General features: G+C 43.3%; 1 protein-coding gene and 1 long non-coding RNA gene across 5 annotated transcripts in view; one reads left to right on the plus strand and one right to left on the minus strand.

The window, feature by feature from the left end:
- Positions 1-22,593, plus strand: part of LOC105498347 (Wnt ligand secretion mediator) — a 135,900-nt gene that overhangs the window by 104,206 nt on the left and 9,101 nt on the right. The window contains exon 12 of one of the 2 annotated variants that reach the window (XM_011770403.3): positions 3,823-4,673. The exons of the other annotated variant lie outside the window; for it this stretch is intronic. Within the exon in view, the coding sequence (XP_011768705.1) occupies positions 3,823-3,932 (110 nt within the window). The 3' untranslated portion in view covers positions 3,933-4,673. Of the gene's footprint in view, positions 1-3,822; positions 4,674-22,593 lie in introns of those variants that run through there. 2 annotated transcript variants of the gene reach the window in all.
- LOC112429606 (uncharacterized) overlaps positions 7,064-22,593 on the minus strand; it is a 296,367-nt gene continuing 280,837 nt past the window's right edge. The window contains exons 4-6 of one of the 3 annotated variants that reach the window (XR_011619973.1): positions 13,824-14,008; positions 8,916-9,032; positions 7,064-8,168 (exon numbers count right to left, since the gene is read on the minus strand). This is a non-coding gene — a long non-coding RNA (uncharacterized lncRNA). Of the gene's footprint in view, positions 9,033-13,823; positions 14,009-22,593 lie in introns of all 3 variants that reach the window. The other 2 variants (XR_011619972.1, XR_003021869.2) reach the window with 2 other exon arrangements.

The following is a 22,593-nucleotide window of genomic DNA, read 5'->3' on the forward strand; positions in this document are numbered from 1 at the left end:
CATAACCAGGGAGAGAAATTTGAAGCATTCTTTTCTTTTTTCTTTCTTACTCTTTTTCACCCCAATAAGACACATATCACATTTTCAGAAGGGTTGTTTCTTGTCTTAGATGGGAAGAGACTTTTGAGCATGTTTGTGCACTGAGCAGCAGGAGCCAAGAGAGGGGGAAACTAACAGATGGAGCAAGACCTTGGCAGAAGTAGGAGGTGATGGAATTAGGAGGCAAGTGGAGGGATCTCCACTCATTCTATGTTACTGCCACGTTCACACACCCATTCCCCAAGGAGGAACAGTTGGCCTTCAAGGTACAATAAAATCACATGTGAAACATAGATTTTGGTGCATGTAGTCCCATTGATCTGGGTCCTCATCCAGCACAGTAGAGAAATTAATTATGCCACAGTAGCTTCACATCATACAAGGAAACACAGGGCATGCTAAACCCCTAACAGTGCATATGGCCAATACTCAAAAATAACAGCTCTCCTGTCAGTGCACTGATTTATATGCTATAAATTTGTCAGATACAAAAGCAAAGTAAATATGCTAAACAATTTATTCAAATTATTTTATATGTGTTTTTTTGTTTTGTTTTTGAGACACTCTATCACCCAGGCTGGAGTGCAGGCACGATGTTGACTCAATTCAACCTCCGCCTTCCGGGTTCAAACCATTCTTCTGCCTCAGCCTACTGAGTAGCTGGGGCTACAGGCACGCGCCACCACACCCGGTTAATTTTTGTAATTTTAGTAGAGACAGGGTTTTGCCATGTTGACCAGGCTGGTTTGAACTCCTGACTTCAAGTGATCCACCCCCTCAGGCTCCCAAAGTGCTGGGATTACAGGTGTGAGCCACCGCACCCGGCTGTATGTGGATATTTTTAACCGTAACGCTCTGCATGTGGACTTCATACCTCACTGGCATTCTCACTGGCTGGTGGAAACTTGAATATTTAAGAAGAGGCAGCAGAACCCAAAAGTTGAGAGCCTGCATCCTGGCACCTATTTTTTTGACTCCCACATCACAATTTAGCAGCTTGGGCCTTGGGCAAGTTACTTAGCCTCTCTGTGCCTCAGTTTGTTCATCAACAGAATGGGAGTGATGGTAATAGTGCCTCTGTCTGAGGACTGCTATGAGAATTAAGTGCATTAATATTTGTACAGTATTTAGAACTGTGTCAGGCATGTGATAAGCATTATAACATAGATATCCATTTAAATAAAGAAGCCAAAGCAATTCTGGCTGTTTTTCAAGCGATCTGTAGGATCATATGCATATTCTAGGATCTGCTAATTGGAGTCATATTTTAAGTTTAAAGAATTAACATCTTTGGTTCAAACTTGAGTAGAATTACTCTCTAGTGTCTATTTCTAAGAAGTCCTCAGGGAAAGGGATTCCTTAGGTAAACGGCTATGAGTGCTAATGGGTCCACTGGGGTCGTCAGGACTCTCTTTGAAATTTTGATGACTCACACAGACATGCAGATCATGAAACTGGCTTTGAAGTTCTGATGGCTAGCCCAGATATGCAAATCCAGACATAGCTTTGACTGAGAAATGTGAGGCTTAGACTGCTTGTGCTTGACTGAAGTGTGGACTAGATGTTGCAGCAGTGAGAATACAAGTTATCGGCCTGGGAGTAGTTGCTCATTGTACAAGCAGTGGTTCAGCTTGGCCCAAAGTAGCCCAGCTAAAGCCTCTCACCAGCCTTACTTGGCATCTGTGCTCTGGCAGATGAATGTGGATGTGCTGGAGGCTGGACTGATGCCCGTTTAATACCTTCTCTACCATAGTCCTGTGGATTAGACCCTTGCCAAAACAGCCCCAAATGCCTTTAGCAGTCCTCTGCAGCAGCCAATGAGCCTGCTTCTGAGGCCAGGGAATCTCCTGGGTAGAGAGCTTACAGGGTGGCATTTAATAATAGGACTTTGGGAGGCCGAGGCGGGTGGATCACAAGGTCAGGAGATCGAGACCTCGGTGAAACCCTGTCTCTACTAAAAATACAAAAAATTAGCCGGGCGCGGTGGCAGGCGCCTGTAGTCCCAGCTACTCGGGAGGCTGAGGCAGGAGAATGGCGTGAACCCAGGAGACGGAGCTGGCAGTGGGCCGAGATCGCGCCACTGCACTCCAGCCTGGGGGAGAGAGCGAGGCTCCGTCTAAAAAAAAAAAAAAATAGGACTGATTTTGCTGCGCAGCCACAGAGAAATGGGTCTACAATGGGAAACTAGTACTACGTGGCACACGTGAAGGGACCCAGCCAAGCAGCCCGCTGGGCCAGTGGGTGGGAGTGACCTCTGGGCTTCTAAGGCCACCAGATTCATTGATGCCCAGCAGTTCTTAAATTAGCGATAAGATTATTAGTCCTAAGTGTAGGGCCAAGGTTTCTTCTAAGTTATGGTGTGGCATTTCAATGGAAAACAGCATTTAGTTACTTAATTCTGTGCTTTAAATTAGAAAAACTTCAGTTCCAGAAAACATGATACATATAATCTGTGCACAATATAAAAATCACGGACACAAGTTTAACTTTCTGTTCCCCAGCACCCCTCTCCACAAACATCTGTGCGTGTATGCACCCCCACACACAGTCAAACTGAGCGTGGTTGTGATTTCCATTTTCCCTTTGTGGTTTTTACGTTCACTTGTCTTATGGCAGGTAGCAGAGTTTTCGAGGTTTCACTGAGAAATTTTTTTCTCCTACTAATTTAGAAAAGTCCAAATTATTCCATTTTAGCAGTACACTGTCCACTGATAATGAGTTCAGAACACTTGGGGCAATCCTGAGGGCAGAAGAGAATTCACAGCACGTTTCTGGCACTGTTTTTTTTCCCGGAGAATAAAGCCTCGCATTGTTGCTAGATGTGTTAGATATGGCTCCTTGCCCAATCTATGGATAGATATAAGCAGATCTTATTTGCCTTCACGTGATGTAGGTGCTTTGTAGTTTATTTTTTATTATTTTAGAGTCAAAGTCTCACTCTGTCACCCAGGTTGGAGTGAGTGGTGCAATCGTAGCTCACTGCAGCCTAGAATTCCTGTGCTCGAGTGATCCTCCTGCCTCAGCCTCCTGAGTAGCTGAGGTTACAAGTGTGAGTTACTGCACCCAGATAATTAAAACAAAAATTTTTTTAGAGGCAGGGTCTCGCTCTATTGCCGAGGATGATCTTAAACTCCTGGCCTCAAGCAGTCCTCCTACCCCTGCTTCTCAAGTAGCTGAGATTGCAAGCCTGAGCCACTGCATCTGGCTCCTGTTTTGTAGTAAATTATTCACAGCAAATGTGTTGGTGCCTGACGGACCCATCCGTCGGGAGGTGTGTTATGTTGGTTTAGCCCATCACATCAGTCTTGGCATCAGACATTCCTTTGCCAGCTCTTTTGTGAGCCTACTCCTCAACCCAGGACAATTACCTTGCCTACCTCCCAGCTTCCTCATCTGTAAGGCTGGCACGTTCATACTGCCTACTTCAGAGGGTTTCTGCGAGGATTAAAGAAGATCACTTACAAAGTGATTAGAATAGCGTCAGGCACAAAGTAAATGCTCATTAAATATTAATGATTACTATGAATAATATCAGCAGTGAGCTGACTCATGTATCTTCATAACTGTCATCTGGGAGCCAAAAGTGATATTTTTAAAAGTTCTGCAAAGCCCAAGTGAACAGGTTTGGAATTAGCCCTTGTTCTGAATGTTGTGTGCCCTGGGTTTCTCTGTGTGCTCAGAATGTCAAAGAGGGCTAGCGTCAGGGCAGTTGTCCATGAGATGAAACCCAGCTTGCTTCTCCTTCCTCCTTGAACACATCTAACACAGAAAACCCTGTTTCAGGCGATCTGGGTGTCCACAGTGGGGAAGAACTCCAGCTCACCACCACTATCACCCATGTGGACGGACCCACTGAGATCTACAAGTTGACCCGCAAGGAGGCCCAGGAGTAGGAGGCTGCAGCGCCCGGCTGGGACGGTCTCTCCATACCCCAGCCCCTCTAACTAGAGCGGGGAGCATGCCAGAGAGAGCTCAATATACAAACGATTGCCTCGTGGCTCTTAGCTGTGGTTTCTTGGACCAGCGGCATGGACATTTGTCAGTTTGCCTTCTGACGGTAGCTTTTGGAGGAAGATTCCTGCAGCCACTAATGCATTGTGTATGATAACAAAAACTCTGGTATGACACATTTTCTGTGATCATTGTTAATTAGTGACATAGTAACATCTGTAGCAGGTGGTTAGTAAACCTCATGTGGTAGGGCGGGCGGGGGGGTGTATTCCTTGGGGGATGGTTTGGGCCGAATGGGGAGTGGAATATTTGACATTTTTCCTGTTTTAAATTCTAGGATAGATTTTAACATTCTTTGCAGTCCCAGTCCAAGGTAGGCTGCTGTCATAGTCTTCTCACTCCTAATCCATGACCACTGTTTTTTTCCTATTTATATCACCAGGTAGCCTACTGCGTTAATATTTAAGTTGTCAATAGGTATGTGTCCCTGTTTTGTGGCATAATATAAAATAACTGAATTTCATGAGAAGATCTATTCCACCGGGGTATTTCAGCTTTGAAACCAAATCTGTATATCTAATACTAACCAATCTGTTGGATGTGGGTTTTAAAAAATGTTTGCTAAACTACCCAAGTAGGATTTATTGTATTAAATGACCTTTGGGTCTGAAAAGCTTTTTTAACCTCTTGCTTAAAACGCGTCTTATTTTGATAAGATACTTCAAATAGCCTCCAAAAGTGTAGATCCAATCATTTAAATAAACCTGTATGTCTATGCATATGTGTACATGCATACCCCCTCCTGCTCAAACTCATACACATGCATGCAGATTATTTTCCAGGTTGAACCTAGGGGTGCGTTGTTGATTGGGAAAATAGGTTTCTGAAAAACCAATAGACTTGATCATCAAATGAAAGTGTTTTGGGATAATATCTATTCCTGGAGAAAGGGTGACATTTTCTGTCCTATGTGGCTAGCCCCCCTAGACTGGCAATGGATGCTCATGTGTGTGACAACAAAGGTGGGGAAAACATCACATGCTTTAGAAGCAGAGCTGTCTCCTGCCCTATTCAGACTTTCCCCAATAGCCTTCTCATTGTATTTTAACACTTGCACTGGAGGTAGCGGAGAGAAGGAACACTGTTTCCCGTCAAAGGTCTGTGATTTAAATCTGACCTGGCTATTTCCTCACTTATATTCATAAACTTTAACTGCTTACTGGGGTCACAGTGAACATTTCAATCAGTTCATGTATATGGAAGTGTTTTATGAACAACAAGCCACATAAATGTATTTTTCCTGGAGTCTAAAACCAGTTTTATGAGTAACTTGTTTTTCAGATGCTGAGGTCTGGAGGTCTGGGGTACAGTCATGTAATTCACCACTCAGCATCCCTAGCCTTCCTTTTCCTGACTTTGGCTTACAGCATGGTAAGCAGTGACAGCAGAAAATACTTTGACTTTGGCTCTTCTCTCTAGACCTTTTCCTAATCTGGTAGACACTGGGTGGTGTACGATCCTGTACACTCAATATCCATTTACCAATCAACCACTGCAGTGCCAGGAATCAAAGGGAGCTGTGCCTCCCAGTCTAGCAGGGAACTCTTGTCCCAGAAGATGGAGGGAACGTTTCTGTATCCCCTGGGTTAGGAAAAGGACCTGAGAGAGGCCTTAAAGAAGAAAGATTTCACCAGAGCCAAAGGGCAAAGGGATCAGCAGTACAAAAATCACAGAAGATGCAAAGCATGGACAAGGTTTGGATAAGGTCGGGGATCAGGCCTGGCTGGCACATAGGAATGGAAATAGCAGATGATGAGCCCTGTGCACCTGTGAGCCAGATGGAGAAGGGTTTTTAATGCTGCAGTAAGTTACAAGACTTAGCCTCAGATATTAGGCAGAGAAGTGATATGATCAGAATGATCACTGGAGCCTGCAGAGGCTGGACAAGCCCAGAAAAGAGATCACAGAGACTGGAACCAGGACAGTAGCAGAGGACCTGGAGGAGAGGATTATTTTGGAGATAAAATGCACAAGGTTTCAATGTTCTGGATGTGGGTTGCACAGAAAGTAAGATCAGAGTCAAATTTCAGGCCGTCGCTGGGGAAGGGAATGGTGGGGTTTCGGACAGAAAGAGAGATTCTCGGATGACGAGTGTCAGTGGATCCACTGCTTAAAGTTCTCTAAGTAGGAGCTCACTCTAGCAAGCTTAGCTAAAAGACAGACTCTACTAGAACTTTCCTAGCATATATGAAAGATCCGTGGAAGAGTTAAATTAACCAGGAAGATGGGAAGTGGGGCAGCTCAAAGGGCCCGTAGCACCAGGAATCCATGCACCTTTCTCTCACAGAGCAGTACCATTCACTGCTGAGTTTTTATCCAGTTTTTGTCTCTCTCACTTAAAAACTAGGAGCCTTAGGCAGGTGGCTGTCCCTGTGCCAGTCACCTGTGACCAGGAAATCAGGTCAAATGGCTGCTTGGGGCCCACCCTATAGATTGGTGTCCATCTCCAAAGAATGGAGAATCCATTTTGAACTGGGCAAACAATCAGGAAAGATCTAGCACAGTGGCCAAGATGACGAGTTTGGGTTTGTCTGGGCTGGGTTTTAAAAGCCATCTCTTTGAGGAAACGATGAGCTAACAATTAGAACTGAGGGGTCCAGCAGATTGGGCAGCCACCACCATTGAGAAGGAGAAGGACAACTGGGCAGAGCAGCAAGACATCAAGCAGATGCCCACCAAGAGTAGTGAGCCAGACATGGCTGTATTTGATAGGAAAGGGGAAGCAGATAAGGTAGATAAATCAGAGAAACGTGGGGTTTCAAAGAAAGAACCAGATTCACAAGGAAGAAAGAAGAAAAAACAACGTTAGATGTCCTGAGAGGTTCAGCAGCATTTAAGGATCCAAGTCTCTTGGATTTGGTGGTTTGGATTTGTGTGACCTTCTTAAGTGGCAAGGGCAGAAGGTAGAGAAGTAGAGCAGAGTCAATGGGCAATTGTGATGGGAAGGAAGGAGGTAGAATGGTTGCTCTGAGAGGAGCCAGAATAAAGTGGAGGCTTGTGTTTTTTAGTCTGCAGAGAAGTGAACTAAGTTTGTAAACCTGAAGGGTGAGATCCAGCCATGAAGGAAAGACAATGAGGAGCTAATGTAAGCCACAAGCAAAATCAGAGTTTTGGGACCAAGAGTACAAGTTGATGAGTTAGCATTGAAGGAGTGAAAGGACACTTTCATCCTGAGACAGGAGAGAAATAACAAATGGACAGTGGAGGAGAAACTTGAGGTCCAAAGGAAGGGGGTTGCAGTATGTCCCCTGGCTGTTCTGCGTTCTCCATCAATGTGTGGTGGATGTTGGAGTTTCACTAAAGAAGTCTCAGTTTCAAGAATGCAGGTTGGATGCAACCCATTTCAATCAGTGGAAAGAGAAGTGGAACTCCAGAGGTGAGAAATTGCTTTTATTAAGGACCATCAACCTAGAGACAAAATGTATTATTGGCCATGTAAACTAGTTTTATACATTGTCATAATAAACATTTTTCAAGCAGCTTTAAAATATATTATAGGAAAAAAGCATAAAATTTTCCAGGTCTGTTTTTAAAAAATAAGAAAGTTTACCAATACATACAACAGACAAATAAGATTCAATTGCTATATCAAATAGAAAACAAAATCAGTTTTATGTTGGTTATCCCAATGGATTTTCACTATATATTATTCCTACAAGAAAATGTCCATAGTAATGAAATAAGTGGTTCCACATGTAACTGCCGAGGGTGGTTTTAACCATTTCTCAGAACTGAGATAAAGCTGTCTAACAATTCTGATGCCTGAGTTCAGCCTATAATCTCAGAGCTGATGGGGCCCTTGGAACTCACACCCCTGGGGTCCCAGCAGGTAACTTTGAGAAGTTCAAGAGAAATGTCAGGGGAGGTTGGAGGACCTCCCAGTGTTCACATGGTAGTGGCCACACCATGGTCTTGGGTCTCATCCTCACCTTGGCAGTTCTAGAAACTATATTTTATCTACTCTTTCAAATTGAATCAGCTTCCAAAGGCTGAATGGTAACATTGGGGAATCTATAAACTAGAATTTCTGTGTGATCTTTTACAGTAAAGAATGCACATATCTTGTGGCTCCAGCATCGTAGACTTCCTCCCTTCCTATTTTCAGGTAACCATGGAGGCTAAAAGAGGAAATAGAAGGTTTTTGGTAGACAAGGAATAAATGCACAGATAAATTGGTATCCTTGGAGGAGATAATGTCCTAACCCTGTGCCTCCAAAGAAAATATACACAGCTCCCTAAAAAGCGCCTAGCATAGTGTGGGAATTCAATCAGGGAGAGTTGGTGAGTGAGAGAGTGAACATACTTGACTAATCCCCATCTCTCTCTGAGGCGTGACCCTGAATTATTTGGGACCCATCTTCTTGATTCAAGCTGACTCATCAGGATGTCAGTGTAGTTGGTCAGGCTCAACTTGCTGGTGCATCCAGACATTCATGATCCTGTACTTTGTCTTCTGTATTTCAAGACTGTTTTTATCCTGTAGTGCTCCGGGAACCATCTGACTGCTGCAGGCTTGCTCTCCATCACATTTTGATACGTGATTGATTTTGTTGTATGAGAATAACTTGGTTTCTGAGATGACATTAGCAACCCCTTTTCCACTGACATCGAGGGGCCTTCTAAGCATGTCTTGAAGTGTTCAGAGCTTGCTGTCTCCTGTGACAACACACTGATCTCTCAGGGAAGAATGCCCTTTGCTATTGAGACCAGACCTTTCCTTTGTGACTTGTACTTATTTGGATTGATGGAACTCCTTTTTGTAGGGCCTGCCCCACTCAAGTCTTCCCTTCCCCAGGCTCAGCATCTCAGCTCCTGAACCCCTCCTCCAGACATGGTTTCTAGAAAGTTCTCCCATTACTACTTACCTGTTAACTGCATCCTAACTTCCCAATGTTCCAAAATATGATGTTCAGATGGCAGGACTGCTCCAGCTGGCACAGATTAGTGTGAAAATGTCCCTTCCTGTACTAGGGCTTGATGTTCTAGGAAAATGGTACAGGATTTTTAAAAATACTCACTTCTTACTTTTTTGCTTCTCATGACCAAGTAACCACTAAAATATTTAGTTTTAAAAATTGATATTACCAATACCTTCTCTGTATTCAGCAATATTTTTGACTTAATGGTAGAAATTTACATATATCCCTGTTACGTATTTTTTCCTCATACCCCAGTTAAGGGACATCTTTAGCTTTTAAAAAACTACAGTTTGAAATATAAGGAAAAGCAGTTAAGTCTTTTCCAAGTACAAAGTGGATTGGTTCCAATTGCTAGAGAATTTACAAATATATTCACCTGAGGCCAGAAAAACCTCCTTTGGCCTAGGCCTCTCTCCTTTGTCAAGCTCTCTCCACGAATGTGCACGTGCGCACACAGACACACACACACACACAGAATTTAACAGCAGTGATGTGTGTTGTAATATGTAACTTTGTAAGTTACATATTTCCCCCCAATACCACCTTCTCAGTCAGAGTAGAGATCTTACTTCATGAGTAAAGTGAGACTCAGAGAGGTGAAGTGACCTGTGCAAGGTCACCTATTACAGTGCCAGAGTTGGAACTAAAGGAACTTCAGTCTCTGAACTTCAGTGTCTTTCCAGTAGCATATTTGCAGCAGAAGAGTCAAGAATGTTGTGAGCTGTAACTCTCACTAGAACCAAATGACCTTATTGGGAGATGTTAGTCCGGCCTTAAAAACAAGCTCTTCACCTCCATGAATGGTAAGTGTCTGCCCTCTTCAGGCCAAATCGAGAATGTCATCTATCACTGAGCAAATCCTCAGAACCCAAGTCAGACCTTGGATTATAGCTTTTCAGTAAGTTCTGGTCCTGGCTCTGTCTCTAACTCTTGCTGTGGGACCCTCACGGAAGCTACCCACCTCCTCTACCTCACCTGAATGAGATGATTTCTGAAGTCCTCAGCAGCCCTGATTCTAAGCCTCATAAGGGAGAGTTAGGTGTTCATGGCATCCTATAGCAATGGTAGACGCCTGAGGCAGATCTGCTGTGAGCCATGTGCTGGCATCGCAGGGGTGGTTTATTAATCTTATTATTTGGACAGCCCCTTCTTATAACTTACATCCTTGCCTCTTCTGAGGCTCTAAGCTCCCCAAGGTGGCTCCTGTATCCAGAAACCCTTTGGCCTTCCCTCCCAGTTAAGCAAGATCTCTCTTCAACCCAGGGATGCTGAGAGATTGAAAGTGAACGACACACAGAAACAGCCCAGACAGGAGTTCTTTCTATAGCACTGTGCTTGGCTAACTTTCTTTACACGGAGCGGGCAGGATTTTTAAAACAGCATTTGTGCCTTTTAGCCGGGGCTCCTCCTAAAAGCAAACTCTGGGACAAGGATTTGTGTGCAAGTAGCTGGCTTGAAAGGGGATCCAGGAAGCACTGAGGTGGCATGGAGAAGTGAGGCTGAGAAGAAGGGAATGCAAAGAACAGCCACCAAGGGGCACTGCTAGGGGCTCTGCCAAGCTGTGAGGAACACGCTGCAGAGTTGTCCCCTGGGGCAGAGGAAGCTGTGTGAGAGAGAGCCACTCACTCCCACCCTTTGTAGGTAGAGGGCCACCCCCAGGCTCTTAGCTACTTGGAACTAGGGCCAGCTTGAGGAATATGGGTGAGGCACCCATGGCCTCTGCTACATTGTTTTTAATCTAGTCTCAAAAACAGAATGGTCCTATTGCAGAAACTCTGCAAAAATACATAAAAGAGTAAGGAAAAACATGTAAACTTTTTACAATTACTCTATCCAGAGAAATACTGTTAAAATGTCAGCAGGTTCTTACACAAGTTTTTCATGTATATGCAGATTTATATAAATTAGGATTATATTAGACATAGAAAATAAATTTCTGGACAGTTATATAACCTGCCCTTTTCACAATATATCTAGGAAATCTTTCTATGTTATGTTGTCTGCTATAACATGATTTTAATGACTTTACTATTATAGTCTCTAATAAGGATGGTTCATAATTTTTACTGGACATTTCAGTGGTTTGCAAAGTTTGACTATCACAATATATGTTGAAATGAGCATCCTTGGATAGAAATTTTTTGTACATCACTGATTATTGCCTAGTATCAAGCCCTAAGAGCTACTGGGTTAAAGATCAATTATTCATTCAATATGTTGAACATCTAATTTGGGGCCAGGTGCTACTTTTTTTTTTTTTTTTTTTTTTTTTCCTGAGACGGAGTTTCGCTCTGTCACCCAGGCTGGAGTGCAGTGCTGCGATCTAGGCTAACCACAACCTCCACCTCCTGGGTTCAAGTGATTCTCCTGCTTCAGCCTCCTGAGTAGTTGGGAGGCGTCTGCCTGGGATTACAGGCGTCTGCCACCATGCCCAGCTAATTTTTTGTTTTTAGTAGAGATGGGGTTTCACCATGTTGGCCAGGCTGGTCTCGAACTCCTGACCTTGTGATTTGCCCACCTCGGCCTCCCAAAGTGCTGGGATTACAGGCATGAGCCACCGTGCCCAGCCAGGCCAGGTGCTATTCTAAGCATTTGGGCAGATCAGTAAACAATGTCCCTATCATCGTAAAGTACATTGATGTGGTAAAGGAAGGCGGGAGGGAGGAGGTAATAGGTAGTACGGTGATAGCAATGAAGGCTACACAGAAAAGCATTTATCATGGACACCTGTAAGCATACAGAGCCCTCCAGAAGTGTGCCAACAGCAGAATGAGAGAGCCTGTGGCCCTGCATCCTCACTGACACTATGTAGGTTTGAAATTTGCAACTTCAAGATGCAGAAGTTGAATTTCGCATTTACTTCACTACCAGTAACAGTGAGCATGTTTCATGTTCCTATGACTTGATATTTTTAGGTTGTCAGTTCAGATTCTTTACCATTTTCTTGAGAGTCTGATTTAGTATATTTAGCCTTTGCCTGTTACATGGGTGGCTCAACTTTTCTCCATTGGTCACTAGCTTTTATTTTGATTTGGATGTTTATCAGGATATAGAGCTTTTTAATTTCTATGTAGTCAACCTGTACATTTTTTTATAGTTTCTAGTTTTGCTTTCATGCTTAAAGAAATATCCCCTAAGACAATAGGTCACCCATATTTTTTCTAGTTTTAAAAATTCCCCTTTTTAGTTTTATTTTTAAAACTCATCAATTCATATAGAATTTGTTTCCCAGCTGGAAGATCAATTAAACATTTTTTCCAGACGGTTATCCTAGCATGATTTTTTGGATCATAATGGGGAAGGAAAGGATCTAGCAAGCTGGGAGATCATGTCACCGGGTGACCCCCGGAGCAGTGGTGAGGCTTGGGTGTCGGAGCCATCCCCATCCACACGTGGTGCCAGAAGGCTCCAGCAAGACCCAGAAGCTCCCTAAGAACTCATCTCCGACTGCCAGTGAGGGTCCTGTCTGTGACAAAGAAATGTGCCATCGGGGGAAGATGAGCTTTCACTGCAGCACAGAGGAAACACGAGAGCTGCAGGCAGGGGCTCAGTGAGCCGAGGAAGAAGTCAGTGGCAGTGGCCGCCTGGCCAAGGTCCCTGGAGCTCCCAGGGAGCTGCCCTCCAAAGCAGTCTGCTCCTCTGTGCCACAGTGCAGAGGAAAGGTGTCTGGGGCCAGAAGCTGATGGCTGTATTGACTGGATGACAAACAGGGACCGCATGAGCCTCCTGTTGGCAAAAGAGAACGTGTGTGATGAGGCTGTATAATGGACAGCAGAAGGCCTTGGCTGGGACTCCAATGTTACCCCTAATTGTTGTGTGTTCTCGGCCAAGCTATAGTACCTCTCTGGGTCTAGAGTTATCAAATTACATGTTTTTTTAAAAAAAATTACACTAGGTTTAGCAGCATTCATTGGTTGGGAAGAATACTGTGTAAGGATCTACTCTAGATGTCATGGTTTGCAGTACAAGCTGCAGTTGTACAGATAAAGTTTGGGAGTGTGTACAATATACTAGCTTGATAAAGAGGAATGAATGTAGGGGCAGTGGGAAATATGATTAGAGAAAACGGAGAAAGGAGGAAAAGCAGGGATAGTGAAGGGAGGGAGGAAGGAAGGAAATTGAAAATAAATTGAGAAGAAATGGAACCAAGATTTTTTGTGAGTTGAATGCCTGACAATCATTCTAACCTACACAAAGGTAAGTGGGAGGGGTCAGGACCAGTCGTACAGGTACATGGCAACCTTTTATTTCCCTAACTGACTCAGGACGGACAGTTCCGTTAGCCTTGAAAATTAAAACCACCCTTGCCCACAATTAATCAGTCACAGCTATTTGCTGCCCTCTGCTGGCCAAGATAAATAGCTGCATTGCAAAAGAGTTTTATCTTGAAAGAAATAGATTCACCCACCCAACAACTGTTTATAGAGCACCTATTAAGTACCAGGCACTGTTCTAACACAGATCAGTAACCAACATAGACAAAGACTCCTGCCTTCATGAGGCTTAACAGCAACAATAATATCTAGCATGTAGAATCCTTGTTACAGACGTGCCAGGTAGGATTTTAATCACTTGATATTGATCAGCTTCTTTAATCCTTAAGTGAATCCTATGCGGTAGGTGCAGTTGTTGGCACAGAGGTTGGGTGATTTCCCTAAGGTCACACAGCTAGGAAGTAACAGCCTGGTTCAACTCAGCCAATTTAGCTCCTGCTGCGCCTGTCACCAGTGCGTTCTGATAGATGCATTGCCCTTCCTGCCCAAAATTTTGTATAGATGGAGCCATTATTAGACAGAAAAGCAAAAACACTGGTCTTCTGGCTCAGCCACTGTGTGACCGTGAGCCTGGCCTTACCCCGTGTGGTTGTCAGAGGAGTCATCCATCCCTGTCCTCTTCCTCCCTCCCTGATGCTGGCCCTGGGACAGGAGGGTCAAGGAAGCCAAAGAAGGCCTGAATCTCCAAGCTGCTGCTCCTGGTCCCGGTTGTAAGGTCCTGTGAATCCTGCTTCTCCAGCTCAGCGTTAATGGGCAGGGAGCAACCTGGAAGTTAATGAAGAAATGAGGGACTTCCCTGTTAGGGTGAGTGCTCTGGGACAAAGGGACAACCTACAGCAGGAGGACTTCGGGACAGCTGCAGGGGAGAACTGGCAGCTCCCAACCAGGAGGTGCAGAGCTTGCTGACCTCCAAGGTGAGCCATACAAAAAAATGCCAGCGACTGCTGCCAGGAGGGAGAGGGTGGAAGACTAGTGGAAGAGAGCAGCAAGGGAGTCCTTGGAATTGTTTAGAAGCCCTTGATTGCTATTTGTTCATTTAAAAAAAAAAAAACAAAACAAAACATGCCTAACCTCATACAAAAATGTTAACTTTATAAGGAGAGAAAAACATTTTAAAGTTTCATTTGAAACTGCCTTCAGAAATTTGTTTTTAAAAAACAAATTTAAAACAGTATTCCCCCCTCATAACAAATGTCCAAGCAACAACAAGAGTAATAGCTGCTCTTTACAAAGCACTGGTAATGTGCCAGCACCTCACAGTAGTCACAGGATATAGGTACTTTCATTTACACCAATTACCAATGAGCATGCTGGAGCTCAGAGAGGTTGAGTGACTTGCCCTGTGTCACACAGCCGGCACTCAAGGCTGTGCCCGACTGACTTCATTATCACCACCCTATACTTTGTCTCAAAGGGAGGGAATCTTAAACTGAGTGAATTGGCTCTAGGCCCCAGGGACTGCCTAGTGAATAATGGTGAATTCCTAGTGTCATCCCAAGAAGCAGGGGCAATTTATTCTTGGGTTTGACCACACAGTAGAGGTTCCAGCTTCATTACTGGGGTTCTAGGCATGTGTGTTGGTGCAATTTGGAAGCAACAGATCTTCTTTGTGTCCCTGAGAGAGGGAGGGTGAAGCCACCTCTCACATGATCTGGATTTGCCATCCTGGAGCAGCCAGCCATAACCCCAAGGAGCCCCAGAGGGACCTCCTGAAAAGCGGTCACTGCGTTGAAACCCAAGGTGCAGCCCATGTCCGGGTGTGGTGGGGTGGGGGGTGTATCACTATTTTCAAAGACGGAGACCCAGGGAAAGAGGCCTGTCACAGGCCACACAGTGGCTGTAGACCAGCATTGTGAGAAGATCCCAGGCCTTACAATCCAAGCTTAGTCCTACCTGCAGCCCAGCACTGCACTGAGCCTTCTATGACTGCCCCAGAGCAAACCAAGTATCCCCCTCCCAGACCCACCACTGAGGTCACTCCAGCCTGTACCTGCCCAATTAGGGCTGCTTCAACCTACGTGGCACCCCCAAAGGGGGTTCTGTGTTCTTGCTTTACCCTGTTCCAGAAGGAATAAGCCCATGGTGTGATAACCGGAAGTTTTGCTAAGGCACAAATTTGAATTTTGCCCACTTCTGGGATGGGGCTCTGAGCAAGTCCCTCAGCCTTGGGGGGCTGGCTAGGGGCATAAAGGGGACCAGTGGCCACTCCATCATCTGGTCAGTTTAGTCTGCACCAGTCGTTGCCTGTCACCTAGGTCTCAGAAGTCACATTCAGCATGAAAGGGATCAAAACGAGGAGCCAGCTCTGTGCCACAATTTCTGCACCCTCAGAAATGAGGATTATACCACTTAGCATTGCTGTTGGGAACATATGAATTAGGACATCCTTGGCATATAGTAAGTTTTAAAAAGTGATCTATCATTGTCTTTGCTATCATCATCATCATCATAGATTGTTGACACCTGTGGTATATAGCCCATGACTTTCTTGAATCCCCCAAATGACAAAGAATTTTTATTTTGGCTCCTAAATTTCTCCAAATGACACATTTGAGATATAGAATCCAGTGTTTTCTGTATATATCCTCCTTATGCCACAAGTTAACCAGTAGTTGGCAGTCTCCGACTCCCCTCTATCTTTCCAGCCCTCCGATCCTCACCCTATCCCAAGCTGAGACCTTGGCCCAGAGCCCCAGCCTGGCAGTAGGCATGATTCAGATTTGTTCCACAGCAAAACTGCCAGTTATCACCCCATGGGCTCGCTCCATCTGCAGTCATTAAAGACAAGAAAGTTGAATCTGTGGATGCCAGAGGGTCCACTACAGGTTTCTCAAGGTGTGTTTCACAGGATGCTGGTTCTGTTGAGCGATTGCAGTTGGGGTTTGTTGTTGAGCCATCAAATACATTTGGGGAGCATTGGGTTTTTAAGCACATTTCTTTCTGAGGAGGTCTCAGGCTTTAACATGCCACCTTTCTGAATCGGAGGCACGGGATGTGCTCTTTCTCAAATGCATTTTATCATTCTGCTCCGTTTCACTGCAGGATAGCTGGTGGGATTTGGTGTCTCGAAGCAAGGCTTTTCAAGCCTTTCCCTGCACACAGTTCCCCTGGGATCGTATTATAAAGTGCAGTTTCTTACTCGGAAGGTCTTGGGAAGGGCCTGAGATGATGCATTTCTAAAATGCTCCCTGGAGGTGCCGATGCGGCCGCTCCACACACCAGACTTGAACAGTGAGGCTTGGGGCAGTATTTCTAAGAGACGTGTCTGCCAAGACTGCTACCCAAGGGGCTCCCGTGCCATCCCTTTTACAGCCCTAACACCTGCCAAAGTGCTTGGACCATATGAAAAACAGACTTGGCCAGAAGCTGGAGTGGAGGCTCATAAGGGCGGAATTTCTGTCTGTTTTGTTCCCAGGTATATTTCCAGAAACTAGAACTGTGCCTGGAACACAGAGTGGCTCAGTAATTACCTGGGGAATGAGTACATTACTAGGGTCATTCAGCAGAGAGATGCCCTTTTCCAGGCATTTTCTGAAACATTCACTGTTGTGAGTGGTGGTGGATTTGAGTCCAGGACTTCTGCAAACTCACCAAAGGCTTTTAAAACCATCCAAAGCATCTCTTTCTCAAACTCCTAAATCTGACTCAACAACCTATCTACAAGGCCTCCACCTATAAGGATATGGATGTTTTTATGGCCAGGCAAGGTTGGGTGACTCAGGATATGAGTAAACCCAGAGCTTCAGTCAATATGGTCTCAGAGTGACAGATGGAGAGAGAAGGCTTCCTGTGGTGGGACTAAGGAGCATGGGCCTCAGGCTGACCAGTGTCCCCAGAATGAAGCACTTTCTTTAAGATGGGGCCAAAGTATTCCAAGCCAAGTTCATGGGCACCTAACTAAATGAGGTGCATGGATGCGGCCTCAACCTTGTTCTGATGCTCTCACTGCCAACCTAGGCAGGGAGCCAAATTCCTTGCTCTTTAACTGTTTGTTTGTCTGTTTGCTTTGATCCAAGAGGACAGGAAGAGAAGATATTTGTTTCCATGGTAATTGCTTGGAATGATTCTTAAGTAGAGGAACCTGAAGAAGTCTTCTCATTAGGTTTCCACCTTCAAGGAACTTAAAATCTTCTTAAGAATCAAGGTTCCCAATACATGAACTGTGCAGTCAGTGACCCATGGGAGGTACAAGGACACTTTTCAGTAACTCCTGAGTGGGGGCAATTGAGAGGGCTTCCCAGAGGACTGAAAATGAGCCAAGTCTTGAAATAGTTGGATAAAAGGTGAGGGGAAGGGAAGAGTATGAGGGTGTGGAGATGCAACTTCACAAGCATTATTTGGGAGGCAATGACTAAAGTAGCCTGTTTAGCAGAGTCTGGGGCGCAGTGAGTAGAAAAGCAATTTGGAACCGGAGTATACACAGCACTGAATGTCAGGCCATGGAGGCTGGACACCTAGGCCCATTCTTTAGAACTAGAGCCTGAGAAGTAGGTGGGACCCACACATTTTGCTTTTGGGTTCAGGCAAGCACGGGGAGACAGCCTCCTGAATGAAGCCAAGAGTAGACTGCTGAATTGGTAGAGAATGGGAGGGTCCAGCTAGTAGGTACTGTTGTACAGCTAGCGCACTGCACAAGAGCACCTGGCCAGGAGAGCAGCAAGGAAGGACAGAAATACAGTTCTCACTCCTCTCGTCAATCTACACACCCTAGCATGGGCTGCCTTCTCCCAGAGGGACTTCTCTGTCCGCAGAGACATCTGCACAGGCTGGTGCTGACCCAGTTGGCTCAAGCCACAGCCAGAGAATGTTTTCTCCTTGTGGCCAAGGCATTTTCTTAGAGCAATGAATACTGTACATTCCCAGAGTGTCCCAAGGAGGGCACTGCTTAGCTTTGAACAGAACGATAAAGCACTGCAGGCACGGTTCTGAGAACGCAGTTAGTACAAGAGCAAGCCAGTTTTCTGCTCCTGCTGGCTGTCAGAACAAGGGGGCAAATGGTTTGAAATAGTACACTTCAACTGAATTCAACTAAATCTTCGGCAAGGTAGGGTCAGCCCCCCAAGCAGGACATGCACAAGACAGAGCATCTCATCTGCAGCCCTAAAGATCCTAATGTTTGGACAGCAGTCATCTGACCTGTGGGTTTGGGTGGAGACCTGCATGCTTCATACAGTATCCAAATGTTTCCCAACCCACCAGCAAACATCATGTATATGTAGAGAGATGTAGAGGGCTCGTTCAAAGGACTGTTAGAGATGATGCTTCTCAATAGGGGCACACTGGCATTTAGGGTGCAATTGTCTCACACACTGGAGGATATTTAGCCAGCAGGGTCCCCCAGTCCTTGTGACAACCAAAAAAATCCCTCCTCCATGTTTAAATGCTCCATTGGAAAGGTTGAATCCAAATGAGAACTGAGCAGCCCCTCTCTTTACAGAAAAGACAACAGGCCCAGTGATTTGTCCAGGGCCACAAGGCTAGGGGAGAAAAAAACAAGAATTAGCACCCAGGTTGCCCACTCCTTACCACTTGTCACCAGCTTCCCCACCAGTGTGGTCCTTCTTTCTCCCAGCCTTGGTTATTCTCTAGGTTTCTGCATTGAAACCACAGAACATACTAGAACCAAATGATATAGGTTCATCTATGGTCCCCAAAGGCTTATATAAAGCTGTCCTAGCTCAGGCTACTATAACAAAAATACTATAGACCAAGTGGCTTAAACAACAGACATTTACTCCCTATAGTTCAGGAGGCTGGAAGTCTTAAGACCATGATCAAGATTAATCTAGACATGAATTCCTTATATTTTCATTTATGTTACTTTTTGATGATATTTGTGTAGTTGATTTACCAATGTTTTCTTTTTTAATGGGTACTTTTTGTGTCTTAAAAAAATTCTTTAAATAAATTCCAAGATTATAAAAATATTCTAAATTTCTTCAAAAAGTTTTAAGCCTTTGCCTTCCATATTTAAGATTTTGTTCTATCAAAAATTAATTTTTGTATATAAGAGAATAAGGAGCTTCTTTAATTTTTTTCTATATGGATAACTAATGCTCTGAGCACCATTTATTGAATAAGCCACTCATGATCTATAACATAATATCCTTTATCAAGCAAATAAATATACACATACATATACATACACAAACATATATATACACATACATATATACACACATATACATATATATATATATGTATGTAGAGAGAGAGAGAGACAGAGAGAGAGAGAGAGACAGAGACAGATTTTTGGGGGTTTCTTAGTCTGTTCCATTGACTAATTTGATTATCCTTACCTCAAAACCATACTGTTTTAATTGCTTTAGCTTTTTAATAAGGCTTGCAATATAGAAAAGCACATACCTTCATCCTGCTTGTCCTCAGAATGTCTTGGCTCTTCTTGGACATTTGATTTTTTATTTAATGCAATAATAATGTCACTGAAATTATTGAGACTTTTATTTTCTTTGCAGAAAAATTTTAGACTACTATTTTATTTAATGATTATAAGGCTATTTAGGTTTTCTATTTATTCTCCAATTGGTTTCACAAGTTATATTTTTCTGGGCATTTTAAATTGTTTCCAATGTATAGACATAAAGTAGTGTATATGATTCTTACTATCTCTTTTGGCACTTAAAGTATTTTTTAAACTTCATTTTAAATTAAATTTTTAAAAAATCTTTTTAAAATTTAATTTTGCCTATCTGTAGATATGTTCCTTTGTTCATACATATTTATACCTTCACTTTTCTCAGTCTTACTAATCTATTTTTAACAGTCTTTTTAAAGAACTTTTGATTTGGTAGTTCTTCTCTATTTTATCTTTAATTTCTATTGTACTAATTTATGCTCCTTACTGTATTATATTCCTTTTTTTACTTTTTGTGTTGTGTTTCAATGCAAATTCAGTTGATTCAATGATTTCCCCACCATCAATTTAGGATTTGGTTTTCTTAGTTCTGATAACTCTGTTATCAATTCTTCATTTATATTCCATTTTCCAGAAGTTTGTTGCTGGTGTCTCATCTCATATTTTGCCCATCCTTGTGGGTTTATATGATTGTTTAAAATCCCTTTGCTGTTGTTTTAATAAGTTTGGGGAAGGGAGTAAAATTAGCTGTATGTGTTCAATATATTATCTTTATATGGAACTTATATTATTGATCCTTCTTTCTTATCTTTTTTTTTCTTGTGCTACATTCTGTTTAATTTCTTCAACTCTATTTTCTACTTTACTAATTCCTTCTTCTGCTTTTCAATAATAACCTTTTTCATTTCTATAAGTTATGTTTAAGTCTTTTTCAAATCTACCATTTCACTTTTTATAGCCTAGCATTGCATGCTTATTTCTATGACTTCATATTTTTTGAATGAATTTTATAATAATTATACATTTCAAATATTATCATTCTAATATTTAAAGTTCTTAGAGGTAGAAGTCTGGCATACCTCATCTCTTCTACCTCTTGCTTATAGTGGTTTGCTTTCTTGTGTGATTATATTTCATTGATCATATATTATTGAGTGCTCATATATTATTGCTTAATCCATGGAAATCTAAGGACCCAAGTTGAGGAAGCTTTTCTCTCAAGAGGAGATTTGTTTTTGTTGAGAGCCAGAGGGTTACCCACCTATAAAAACTTTAGCTCACTGCTGGGATCCCAGGCTTAATCTCTCCATCTTGTTAGCTGGCTTTTGATTGCAGTTTTAACGTCAGCATTTGCCAGCAGGGCAATCCTGCCTTTCACCTATACTTAGCACTTAATTGCATTCAGGTCTTTTTTGGGAGTGAAGGTGGTAGTGCAAAAGTAGTATATAACTTCTTGCAAGCCCAGGAATAAAATTAAAAGTATGCTTTGTCATGTTGTCTTTATTTTATAGCACTAAACATTTCATAATATTTCATTCCTCATAGTACCAGAAGTGCTCTTTAATACTTTCATATTGAATTCTACTAACATGGGCCCCTCCAGTCATTACCATTTCTTTCCCTAATATATATATATATATATATTTGGCCTTTTTCTGAGTCCATGGTATCTTTAGTGTGTCAGTTTTCCCCATGATAAGAAAATCTCTCAATTTTTTAATGTTCTTTGACTTCTGTTTTACTTTCTGCAGAGAATAAACTTACAGCCTTGAGCTGTACATTAGGGTCGCCACTAGCTCCATGTGGCTATTAAATTAAAATTAATTAAAACTACGTAGAATTAAAAATTCAGTTATCAGGGGAAAAGTCTCAAAAGAAGAATCCAGGTGATTCAGTTCAGCATTTGATGAATTCCTTTAAGGCCAGTGAACGACTCTTTGAGTTCATTGCCCACCTCAGTCCAGTCACCCACAGTGGAGTGGGAAGGGGTCATCTGGTATAGATGCCCACTGGGGGCTGGGTGGCTGGAGTGGGTGCACTGCCTTAGAGGTGGGAGGGACACAGTGGTAGGCATTTTTAATATCCTCCATGACTACATTTGGATTTTAGGACCATCCTTGACATAAACGTTATTCCTGTTTTGGATCTCTTTTAAGAGATGAAGAAACTGAAAATCTGAGAAATGAAATGAGCTACCCAAAGCTACACAGATACCAAGGAGAAAAGACAGGATTCCTTTTCCAATAAGCTGGGATTATTCAAATTTCAAATGAATTGAGACCAGGCATCCAGAGTTCCAGTTTTCCCTGTTCTAACATATAGGATGATGCTCCCACAAGCCACTACGACATGAGATTCCTGCCCCACCACAGCACAGAGCTATAGTCAGGAACAGTGAGAGAATGGATGGGAAAGAGCTCTGGAATGCACGAATACTGTACACATACAAGGATTGTGGTTCCCATTTTAAAGACTAATAAAAGACCCATTGACTCAAGACTGTGAGCAGGCTATCATGAGCTTTTTGGCCTCAGAATTGTCCCTAGCTGGTGATTCATCTTATCTCCTGGAGAGCTGGGTTTGGAAGGCTCTGGAGCTGGCCTTCTGCCACACTGGGGAGTGTGCTTCTCTTCCGCACTGTATCCACCTCAGAGCCTGAGATGTGTCCTGCAGACCCGGGTCTGAATCCCTATGCTGCTGCTTCCACCGTCGTGCCCATGATGGGGTAGATTATCCATGTGTCTCATTTCCCTTCTGTGTAACATGTGGGTAATAAAAAAAATAGCCCCTGCCTTACAGGTTTGCCATGAGGATCAAATGCAATAAAGCATGTAAAACGTAGGAAAGTGCCTGGCATATGAGAGATTCACAGTAAATGGAAGATAATGTTTTTTTCCCCTTTCTCTCTCAGAGTGAGGTATAGTTAAAAGGTACTTTCACGTGTATTTCCTCAGTTAATCTCCTGTGCTATCCT

This window comes from Macaca nemestrina, chromosome 1, assembly GCF_043159975.1.
Source record: "Macaca nemestrina isolate mMacNem1 chromosome 1, mMacNem.hap1, whole genome shotgun sequence".
NCBI lineage: Eukaryota > Metazoa > Chordata > Mammalia > Primates > Cercopithecidae > Macaca > Macaca nemestrina.